Below are 12,060 nucleotides of genomic sequence, written 5' to 3' on the forward strand. Positions count from 1 at the left end.
GGGAATATGTGGGCAGAATTACTGCAACTGAAATTCGGCTATATTAGGCTACTAAATGTTTGAAAAACGGCGACATTAGGCCAAGATCCGTTGGCAACACTGATTTTTGACAGAATCGATTCCTTCAGATTCCTTGTTCGATGACGTTTCATCGCCTTCTAAGCATTATTTTCTTTTTGTATACAGGGTGTCCGGAAACTCGTAGTACAAGCGGGAAACTGGTGAATCTACATCACATTTGGAGTCGATTTTGTAGTATATATTTTTTTTTGAGCTTTCGTTATCGAGTAAATCGAGTTTGAAGTTGATTTTTTTTTTTTTTTTTTTTAAATCAAATTCTTATAAATTATTACTGAAGATCAAAGTACCCAACTAATTAAAACTATTTGAAAGTAAAACAAATGAAGAAACTCGGATTTGAAGCATTATTTTGAAATCACCCTTCATTTAACCCGGTGTAATCATAAAATATTTCTGCTCTGCAGGGTTAAAACATCTGTTATTTAACCCTAAACACCAGAAAAAACTTTAACCCTAAAATAGCCGAAAAATATTTTTTTTTGTTTTTTTTTTGAAAATGCTCAAAACAAAAAACTTTATGTTTTTTTGGGTTCCCCATGTGGTGTAGATTCTCCAGTTTCCCGCTTGTACTACGAGTTTCCGGACACCGTGTATAGTAGTAGAATAATTAGGATTTTTTTGAACGATTTTGTAATAAATGAAAATAAAAAAAATACCATTGTCTCGAACTGTGATTTCGAATGATTTTTGACAGAATCGAAATATTTCGAGTCGAAATAGATCGAGTTAATCATCAATGGTTAGTGGTTTATTTATGCATCAATGATTCATTGATTGTGCTCATCGCCACTGAGATGCCATATCCCAAAAATGAAAACCAAGTTCCAGGAGTAAAAAAATAACCTGACTTGAAAAATAAAAAAAACATGTTTTACGTAAGCTTTTTACTGGCCATTTAAATAAGGAATCAACGGTACTTATGTAAATTATCCTCATTCCGTTATTAACAACAGTAATTTCCCTTTGAATAATAGAAAGAAAAAGAACTCCCACAACATACAAATAAAAAAGTTTTATTTTTGTTGAGTTTATTTTGTAGAACTCCATTTTAAATTAAATAGTAACATTGTTAAATTTAGAAAATAATTTTTCCCTACAAACTCAACAAATAAATGCTCAGTTCGAAAAAAGTTTATTTGGGATATCTATGTGATTCAACAGTTTTATTAACTTATTTTATGTGAAACGGCACAAGAATCCCAACTGCTCCTAATCGTCTCGAGGACTGGAGCCAGTTAGACTACGGCATCCCCATTTGGGGAATGTTATGAGGCTGAAGATAGTGGGGAGGGAAAGGAGATAGGAAAGATGGAGGTGAGGAAGTACCTAGCTATTCAGATCTGGTCACCAAACACGGCCAAAGCCATTTCAAGCTATGTTTCAATTCTGAATGGTGATCTTAGAACAAGGCTACACTAGGAGTGTCTTCCACTCTGGAACGTGCCGCAAACATACTTTATATTAATGTAAATGAATAATTTGTGAAATAACACAAATTAATCAAATGAAATTTATTTGCGCACATCTGGATTTAAACCCGCGACACCATGTATAGTATATATGCGACACGTTCCAAAGTGGTAGGTACTCTCAATATCGCCGTGAAGAACCCCAATTCAGAATTGATTTTTTTTATTTACGCTTATTATATACATTTGAAAAATGTTTTATTCGTCTAACTAGGAGAAAATCCCATTTTAGAAATGACTTGTTAGGTAATCAGATCTGAATAGTCAGGTTCACTTAACCAGACCACTTCCCCATCTCCACCTCTTTCAGTCTCACTACATACCCAAAATGGGGAAGCCAAGTCCCAATGGCTTCAAACTATTTCGTTGTATTCTCATTAAAAAAAAGAGATTTGGAAGCTAGTTAGTTTATGTATCATTTAATTTACCTTGGTCCATCCTCTAGATATATTTAAAAATCTGTCAACTTGGTCAAAAACCTACAATTTGCTAAGGTAAGAAAAGTCTCAAATTTTCTGTGCACAGAAAAGTGTAGGTACTTGTATTAAAACAACATATTTATTTTTATTTTTCCTATATAGGTTGTGAGGTAAGAAAACATTGGAAGAAATACCACTTTAAGTTTGAATTTCTGACTTATCTGCCTTCACACCCAACCCACGAATTTTTAATTTTTTTTTTCTTTATTCATAAAATATATTTGAATACAGTTTTTTACATGCTTTTCGACTACCACACTAGACACATGTCCGTATTATGGTAGTCGAAATTTGTGTATAATTATATTAAGGCGATGTACTACGTCGTGTAATATTTTAAATTGAGCCGCTATCAATAACAACACGTACGTAGATGGCGATACGGTTTAATTTCCCGCTTAACACCATCCGCATGTTTTGATTTTTGCAAGAAAAAAACATGGCCAAAAAGTGCCTTTTATTTTATTTTGTGGATGTTCAGGCATAAATATTTAATTTTTTTCGATCATTTTATAAATAACTTAATTTGCCACATTATACAATAAAATTATAACCGAAAATGGGTTCGTAAGTAGGAGATTTTGAACTTTAAAGCAGTTTTCATAGGCCTTATACATCATTTTTTTCTGTGCTTATAAAAAGGCTTATCTAAAAAATAATTATTTCAAAGGCCAAGATGTATTCTACTCGCAGTATTTAATTAAAGCATCTGAAACATTTCTAGACGACCAAATTTTCAAACCAAAAACACATGATTTTGCATATGTTCATTTGTTAATACATATTTTGTGAAATGCAATGTATTTGTAAAATAGGTAATACTTTAATTAAAAATAAGAAAGCGATGAAAATAAAGATAAATTAATCAATTATTTTAATAAGAAAATTTAAACAGAATTGAAATGAAAAAAAAGAATAATAAAGCAAATGAACTGAATTTAATGATGTCAGGCATTCTTTAAAATAGTTCCTTCCCTTCATAAATAACCAATTCTGAATATATAATATTAGGTAAATTGAATAAGATATAAAATTTATTGTTTTTTTAAATGAAACAAACACATTGTACATAACCATGAACTTTTTATTTATTATTTTACATTGCGACAGGCTTGATCATGATATAATAATAAGTTAATGCATATAAAAACAGAACTTAGGTAAAGAACAAAAGCAATGGCGAAGATCATAATGAGATTTAAAAAAAAAGTTTAATAAGGTTTGCCTTATGTCTTCACTGACAAGACGTGTGTTGTAATTAGAGTGTTTTGTTTAAAATGGAACTCTTTAAAACGTATCAGTTTAACGGGCTAGAAGTTGAGCGGACAAATGTATCAGATCTCCGCTAAGGCTCAGTTCACAGCAATACTAGCTAATTCCTCCATCATTGCAAAAGCAACATGTTCAGCTTACTCGTATCAACTCGATGCGCATCATTTTGGCACCTAGCGGGGCCCCTTCTACTTTGGGGTCACCAAAGATGACATTTTATGCTTCAAGGAACTTATTTCTTATCAGGGCCTCTGTTAAAAATAAAATAAAAATTGTTCCCTGGCAGGGGCCTCTCAGACCTTGGCAGAAGTCTGGCCCTGACCAAGATGACACGCTACTTCTGCATCTGGCACTAAACTTGGGAGAGCTCCTGCCGACGACCATGATATACCATCCAAATCGGTTAGGCCATCATGTCTCAGTAGTAAGATTCACATGTTCAAATTCATCTTAATTTAAATGTTAATCAGGAGCATTAAAAAAATAAAATATATATGTATCGAATATAAAATCATGCTAATTCATTGCGGATATTTCTCTCCCAATTTTTTTCTTTGCTACATTGTTTGTTCCTTTGCCATTTATTCAAAGTTCGCTGTCTTTCTTTTCTATGTGAAACTGAGCTTAAATCTTTAGCGTGAAAATGTGTTACTTTAGCAATGTCTTTTGAGGCTCCGATACCATGTCGGTCAGTTTTAAGAACAGTTTTAATGGGGAATTTCGCTCCACTGCCATCTGGTCCTAATCCTTTCTCTTGGTTCCACCCTGTTCTAAGTAATAACTGGTACCCTTTATTGTTCTCGGGTATTCCGTAATATGTGCGATGCTTTCTTTTCCCACCATGGAAAATATGAACTGTTGAAGCATCATGCTGTTTCAGCAGGTTAGATTTAAAATTGACATTACAGGAACTGCAATGAATGTCTTCGAAAATTTCATGGGTGTCATTTTCAGTTTCAGGTTGGTCATCACTATATTCCAAAATCAAATTAACTATGTCCTGGGATTTGGCAACAGAAATGGCATTTCTGTTAGTTCGATCCTTGAAATGAATATCAGCTTTCCAATTGAGTAAACATTTCACACTATCTTTGGCACATGATTGCGATGCACACATGAGCGCCGTCCACCCGAAGCTGTCAACAGAATTCAAAATATTTGGGCATTTTGTGTAAATTTCTATCAAACTCTCTACATTATTGTTCTGAGCGGCTGTTAAAAATTTGCAGATAAGATTTGTAGTTGGCTCTTGTATCACTGGACTATGACTGCTCTGTTGTTTGTTACTTTCATCGTTTCTCTTTTTAATATTTTGGTGGCCTTTTCTCATGAGTATTTGAGATTTTTCGTCTATTTTGTCATCTGAAGGGCTTGAAATAACGTTCAAATAGAAGTCTTTTGCTTCATTTCCATTTAAGGTGTTACTTTTACATTTTCTGTGTTCTTTAGGTTCATTCTCTGGTGGACTATTGTTTTCTCGAATGAATTGTTTCCATTGAATATCAACCGTAGATAAAGCAACCCAGTTCCGATGAAGGCTCATGTTATTGACTGAGGTAAATGTTAAAAATATACCAGCCACGGCTGTTTACTAAGTACATTCACAATATGTGGAATTTATCTATTGATCTGCCAGCAAACGGGAAAGCCACTGATAAATATTATACTAAATTTAATACAAAAACAAAACGTCAAAAGTGACAGATTATAAATAAGCAATCACGTGACAAATTAAGGTTAACCATAGAAACTTCTTTTTCGATTTTTTAACGAGCGGCTACAACAATCTGTAAAAGTGTGAATTATAAATACGCAGCACTTAATACACTATCGCAAAGGTGAGAAAGTTGTTTTTTGAATGAATAACTTATATGGCTATGCATTCGTGTAATTGTAATGTCCCAGTAAACTGATTCCATAGAGAATGTCAATATTGGACTGTTGACGAGTGGTATATTTATGTGTTGACGTGACTGTGGATGTGACGTTCAGCTGTTTTCAATAATTTTTAAACAGTAATTAATTCCTGTGAGAGTCGGCGGCTCTGAATTAAACATGAGGATCACTAATTTACGAAAGGATAGGCTTTTTCGAATAGGATGTACGTCGGCCGCTATTATTATTATCTTATACATGATATTTTCGTGGAATCGAGATGGGAGTTCTCTACCTAGTTACGAGAAAGTCTCGGCAAAAGAGGTGCCTATCCTCGTAAAAGGTAATTATCTTACTTTAACATTATCACTATCTTAGTTAATTAATCCTCCAAATTTTTTAATTTATTAAACTTTCGTTAGAACTATATCTGCCATAATTTTGCAGCAAATGCTGACATTTATTCTTGATGACCTCGATAAACGAGCCGGTTCCTTTAGTTTTATTGTTTATTCTGACTCATTATTATACCGGGTTGTTTGTAATGTATCTTTATTAAATTTAGGACTGGGTAATTTCGAGCCCAAAGATTTGGAAAAGAGGGAAGGACCCGGAGAGAGCGGATCAGCACACACACTGCGCGAAAACCAGGCCAATGATGTGGCAGAGTCAGAGTCTCAGTACGGGATGAACATGGTCTGCTCTGACGAGATCTCTTTGGACCGTTCCGTGCTGGACACGAGGCTAGAGGAGTGCCGCCACTGGGACTATCCAACCAAGCTGCCCACCACCTCCGTCATCGTGGTATTCCACAATGAGGGTTTCTCCGTTCTCATGCGGACAGTTCATTCTGTCATAAATCGCTCACCACCAGAAATGCTTCATGAAATCTTATTGGTAAGTTCTAGGCAATCTCTAACTTCTGTGTTCTCTATGTCTAAATCTTCTATGAAAATGCAAAAATAAATGACTCCATAATGGTCCTGCCACAAGAGCTGCGTTGTAACTTCTCTTTCTGTTACACAATAGTTTATGAGAGAAGAGGAAAGTTACAGCGCAACTGTTATGGGTACGCCTAAGGCAGGGTTTCTTTAAAGATGAAATAAACTATGCCAGAATACACCGAATCTTAGCAGACATAATATTGTAGGCCAAAAAAAATGTGGTGAATAAATTATTTGAATTTAATTCAAATTAATCTTTGTACATTTTTAATGTTTTTTATTGACTTAAAAATATTTAAATAATCATTTTTCAAACAGAAAATTGAATTCAAAAACATTTTAGTAGTAAATTTTAAAACAAAGACTTGCCTTTGTAATGGATATCCTTATCAGCATTATAATAGCATTCACTTGAAGAACAATTAAACTTGAATTGTCGTGTTGCATTTTCATAGAACTAAATACATCATTATTCAGTTGTTTTTATATGTATGTGCCTTTACTTGATTTATACTTACAGGTGGATGACTTTTCTGATAAGGAAGATCTCACGTCTAACTTGGATGCTGCTATACAGAAGTTCAATGGCAAAGTGAGAATCATCCGCAACACAGAGAGAGAGGGACTCATCAGGACCCGCTCGAGAGGAGCTCAGGAAGCCACTGGGGAGGTTATTGTATTCCTCGATGCCCATTGTGAAGTGAATCTCAACTGGCTTCCTCCCCTCCTGGCTCCCATCTACCGGGACTCCACTGTCATGACTGTTCCTATCATTGACGGGGTGGATCACACCAACTTTGAGTACCGTCCGGTGTACGGAAAAGGTAGTCACTATCGCGGCATCTTCGAGTGGGGAATGTTGTACAAAGAAAATGAGCTTCCAGACCGTGAAGCGAAGCGCAGGCCCCACGAGTCTGAGCCCTACCGAAGTCCCACCCACGCCGGAGGACTGTTCGCCATCAACAGGCAGTTCTTCTTAGATATCGGGGCCTACGATCCCGGGCTGCTGGTGTGGGGAGGTGAGAACTTTGAATTGAGCTTCAAAATCTGGCAGTGTGGAGGTAGCATCGAGTGGGTTCCGTGCTCGCGAGTGGGACACGTATACCGAGGGTTCATGCCCTACAGCTTTGGGAAGTTGGCCAATAAGAAGAAGGGTCCCCTCATCACCATCAACTATAAGAGAGTCATTGAAACGTGGTTCGATGACGAACACAAGGAATACTTCTATACGCGCGAGCCGATGGCACGCTTCCTCGACATGGGAGACATTTCCGATCAAATTGCTCTCAAGAACAGGTTGAAGTGCAAAAGTTTCTCTTGGTACATGGATAATGTAGCTTACGACGTGTATGATAAGTTCCCCAAGCTTCCGCCCAATGAGCACTGGGGCACGGTAAAGTCAGTGGCGGCGGGCGTGTGTCTGGACACCATGGGGCGCGCCGCCCCCGCCTACCTGGGTACGGGGCTGTGCCACGGCATGGGCAGCAATCAGCTGTACCGCCTCAACAGCGCCGGGCAGCTGGGGGTGGGCGAGCGTTGCATCGAGGCGGACTCGCAGGGAATCAAGATCGCCTACTGCCGCCTGGGCACGGTGGACGGTCCGTGGATCTACTCCCCCGACACGAGGATGATCTCGCATCAGGTCTACACCAAGTGCCTGGCCGTTCACCCCAGCACCAAGCTGCTGTCTCTAGCGGTCTGCGATCCAAACAACACCTATCAGCAATGGATCATAAAGCAAACTAAGCCCAACTGGTGAAATATCCTTCCGTAGATATCCAACTAATTGATTCTCCGGTAGGTAGACAGATTATTTTTCTATATAACTTTAATAGTGTCGAAAATAATAATTATTGGTTGACATTTTTGTATTTTTGCTACAAATATTTGACTGAATATTGCATTTATCTGCACAGTTTGCTCTACGATCGCCACCAACCTTCAATATTCATTTTATAAAATATATTATAGCCATTTGACCACAAGGATTAAAATAAGACTCTCACGAAGCACTCGCAAAATCTACTGTTGGTGTCAATTCTAGAGTTGAAATACTTTACACTAATTTTATGCAAATCTTATATTTTGGCAAGTAAAGTTTCTTCCCGTTTTCATTGTGATGTAAATCTACAGAAATGCCATCAATAAAACATGTAAGGTTCCAAGGTTAATCCGAAATAATCATCTCGGTGTAATTTCATCATCTTGAATAGATGAGAAATGTTTAATTTTTTACAATGGCCTAACTTAATTACATATTATTAAGTACAACTATTTACTTAATTAAATGTTATTTAATTCCTGCTTATTATTTATGCGTTTTATAAGTTATGATATGTTTGACTAACTTTATAGCCATATTTTATTTCGCTTGCCTAAATAATAATAGTTATTACTATTTCATCAGTATTTCTCAAACTTTGTACCATAATTATTTTACCCATTTGCATAATGTTTTTTTTTTAATACATTTGACTTATACGATTATGTACTTCTTATGAATGTTACACTAAACCATAAAAACAGCAGTTTTATGAAATTTTAAATAATTTCAATTTGTTTTGTGTGTTAGAATGCTGAATAGCGTGTACAAATTTAGAGGAAATTTTGCAATTTAGTGTTGATTAATTTATTGTACTGTTGGGTGGGGTGAGGTGGTGTTATCTACTTCGGAAATGAAGTATTTTATTACAAAAGTTACGGTTTTGTTTCACAAACAACTTTACCATTTTACAAATCCTGGAAATATGCGTATTAATTGTTTGCACAAGTGGCTTCAAATTTTGAATTCCAGTTTCTGTTAAACCAACTTATTTTATTCCACCTTGACAGGCCTCATATCGTTGTTCTGCGTACAATACCGCGAATGTGACATGAAATAGTTCAGGACACATTAAAGGCTTGAAGTCAAATGTTACTTATAAAAAACATACAAATGATTGTAGGTCTTAGTCAAATAATGTTTTCCACAAAAAACATACCAATAATTTGAGTTCAAACTATGTTATATACAAAAAAATATGCCAATACTGATTATCGGTGTGTATTTGTATATAATGTCGTTTGACTTTAAGCCCTCGAATTATCTGTATGTTTTTATAGATAACGTTGTTTGACTTTAAGAACTTGATATATGATGCCCAATATGTCCTAGCGGTTTCACATTGTCGCAAAAAACGAATATTTTAACGCAACGAATCAAATGGCATTAAAATATCACTTTTGTTAAAATTATCACGTTTATTGTATTGCGTGCCGAATGATGAGATAATTAGTATTATATATGGGAGAAATTAAATAATAATATTGTATACTTCAATGCATTTGGATGTTTTTAATGATATAGAAGAATTGCTAGAACAAGCATTTTATATCTAACTGACACTGAGTAATTATTATATTGCTAAGTTACATAAATCGGATTTTAATACATAAATCGAAAGATTAGTATCACTTTATTAAAAAATTGTTGTGCCTTTAATTTAATGTAAAACATGGCTCAAGTATTTAAAGAATGATGTAAAAATGAAACGTAATATTGTTATGGCACGTAATAAAATAATTATGTGTACATGTTATGGTTATTACCATTGTTATAATCGCAATTAAATTTCACAAGCAATTTAGTTATTTTTTGAGTTATCTCTCAAAACTATTATGTGTAATAATAATTTAACTACTTTTATAGCTCCGTTTTCGTGTAAACAGTCGTCTCGAGGACTGCTGTGTATATTATTTATACACAGCATCATTAACCACTTGAGCGATAGAGATTACCTGGCATTCGGTTTGGATTTGGCAACGCTCATTGAAAAAATCATACCTCCGAATATTAATAAGGATACATATAAACTGCTTACTGTGGTTTAAAGCCAATGAATTCGAAAAAATTGTTTAACTAAGTTTAGACAGCTATTACTCAAGTCCTAGAGCGATAAGACCTAAATATGGGTAGCCATCTTTCGACTCGTTAAGTAAACAAGCTCAACATGGTAATATTAAAGTTGGTTGTGAGGAAGACGAAAAATATGAATGTTTTTATTACAATTATATATACCCATAAAGTGTTTGCTACATCTGGTAATTTAAGGCGATGCACTACGTCGTGTAATATTTTGAATCTAGCCGTTATCAATAACACATGGCGATAAGGCTTAAATTCCCGCTTAACACCATCCATCTGTTTTGATTTATGCAAGAAAAAAACATGGCCAAAAAGTGCCTTTTATTTTGTGGATGTTCAGGCACAAATATATAAATGTTTTTCGATCATTTTATAAATAACTTAATTCGCCACATTATACAATAAAACCAAAACCGAAAATGGGTTCGTAAGAAGAGATTTTGAACTTTAAAGCAGTTTTCATAGGCCTTATAATTTTTTTTTTCTGGGCTTATAAAAAGTCTTATCTTAAAAATACTCGATGATTTTAAAGGCCAAGTTGTATTCTACTCGCAGTATTTAATTAAAGCATCTGAAACATTTCTAGGCGACCAAATTTTCAAACCATTAACATATGATTTTGCATTACTACGTAGTACATCGCCTTAATTAATAGTTATTTGAAAACTATCTAATATAACATTAGTAAGCTTGAGAATCTCTAAAAATGGCTCGTGCAATGTGGCTATGTTAAATATGCCCACAACGGTGTGTAGTTTTTTGACTGTCTCCTGTTATGTTTTATCAACATGTCGCAATGTTGGTTCAGTTGTTGCTTCAATCGGTGATGGATATTATATTTAATTGATTTGAAAAATCAACATTCATCAATTTATTGAATGCGTAGTTTTTTGACATTTTTCTGAAAATCCATTTTTTAAATAATATTTTGTTAGTCATAAAAAATTCTTATTGATAATTTTTATTTTATGTAATTGTAGTAAAACTCATATAATATGATATATTTCGTATAATATGATATATATCCTATAATATGATTATATCCAACAATATTTATATTTTTTTCAATTCCTTGAAATCTGAAATTAAAAATTGTTTAACCTCTCAAACGCCTGTGAATAATATAAGGATATTAAAAAGAATAATTTCTCTGAATAACTAGCTACTACATATGGTAGATTATAATATATTATTTTTATAAATATTCAAACACATTCTGGTAATTCTAGTTCTTAATATGTTTTTTCCAGTCCCAATAACCTTATTAAAGAGTTTAAATATGTATTTTTTTGTTAATTGCACACATTCCAGACTGCAAGTTTATCATATTTATAAGAAACTCAAGCATTTATGTAGAAGTAATTTTTAGATTATATTATAATGCCCTATGAGATATTTTACAATAATTGAGAAATGGCGACCACTGGAAAAATTTGTCCGAAGCAGAGGAAACCATTGACGTTTAACATATCAGATTTTAAAATGTATGTACTATTTCGTACAGTGTTCCGTGTTTTACATAATAATATATATTATACTGTGTATCTAGTTTTGCTTTGCTATTAATGTGGTGGAAAGTGTAGTTCAATACCGTGTAAGTGTTAGGTCTTCCAATAAATACATTTACCAATTTTTCATTTACCTATGTACATTTTGTAAATATGTTTTGAATGTACTTTTTACTAATAAAATTATGTTAATAAAAAAATGATGGAACAACTTTTTTTTTTAAATATGCAAATATATTTGTATAATTGCTCCAAATGTAAGGGATATTTTGGCAAATTTGGAAATTGGCTGGAGTTTTTTTGATTTTTTTTACTACATAATCAAAACCTCCTATATCACAAGGCCAGGATACTGAATCAAATCAGCCTCCTAACTTGTATGAGAACCTCAAATATTTAAGATGTTTTAATAAATAAGAATAATATGAAAAAAAAAATTAAACTTACACATTTTTGAAAAGTTACTATCTACATACATAGTTTGTTTTCAGAATTTAGAGATGCTTTTGTTTGACTAAAGAAAAAAAA

The 12,060-nt window shown here is 34.0% G+C and overlaps 2 protein-coding genes across 2 annotated transcripts; one reads left to right on the forward strand and one right to left on the reverse strand.

Annotated features, from left to right (window-relative positions):
* Positions 1 to 3,100: 3,100 nt before the first annotated feature.
* Positions 3,101 to 4,973, reverse strand: LOC149421139 (G patch domain and ankyrin repeat-containing protein 1 homolog). The gene is made up of 2 exons (XM_089635383.1): positions 4,877 to 4,973; positions 3,101 to 4,671 (listed from the first exon to the last, which is right to left on the reverse strand). Exons 1-2 carry the CDS (start codon positions 4,900 to 4,902, stop codon positions 3,813 to 3,815), a joined length of 885 nt encoding a protein of 294 aa, XP_089491509.1. The 5' UTR covers positions 4,903 to 4,973; the 3' UTR covers positions 3,101 to 3,812.
* A 287-nt stretch (positions 4,974 to 5,260) lies between these two features.
* On the forward strand, positions 5,261 to 11,923 carry Pgant7 (N-acetylgalactosaminyltransferase 7). The gene is made up of 3 exons (XM_089635828.1): positions 5,261 to 5,519; positions 5,742 to 6,073; positions 6,641 to 11,923. The coding sequence occupies exons 1-3, from the start codon at positions 5,357 to 5,359 to the stop codon at positions 7,877 to 7,879; spliced, it is 1,734 nt and encodes a 577-aa protein (XP_089491954.1). The 5' UTR covers positions 5,261 to 5,356; the 3' UTR covers positions 7,880 to 11,923.
* The last annotated feature ends 137 nt before the right edge of the window (positions 11,924 to 12,060 follow it).

This window comes from Hesperophylax consimilis, chromosome 9 (assembly GCF_061612785.1).
Source record: "Hesperophylax consimilis isolate HC1 chromosome 9, BYU_Hcon_1.0, whole genome shotgun sequence".
NCBI lineage: Eukaryota > Metazoa > Arthropoda > Insecta > Trichoptera > Limnephilidae > Hesperophylax > Hesperophylax consimilis.

Bases quoted from the DNA above. Each gene is read 5' to 3' on its own strand.
- LOC149421139 (XM_089635383.1), bottom strand. From the start codon at position 4,902: ATGTACTTAGTAAACAGCCGTGGCTG. The intron at 4,672-4,876 runs GTATATTTTTAA...CGTTATTTCAAG, and splicing joins TTAGTAAACAGCCGTGGCTG to CCCTTCAGATGACAAAATAG.
- Pgant7 (XM_089635828.1), top strand. From the start codon at position 5,357: ATGAGGATCACTAATTTACGAAAGGATAGGCTTTTTCGAATAGGATGT. The intron at 5,520-5,741 runs GTAATTATCTTA...TATTAAATTTAG, and splicing joins GGTGCCTATCCTCGTAAAAG to GACTGGGTAATTTCGAGCCC. The intron at 6,074-6,640 runs GTAAGTTCTAGG...TTATACTTACAG, and splicing joins TGCTTCATGAAATCTTATTG to GTGGATGACTTTTCTGATAA.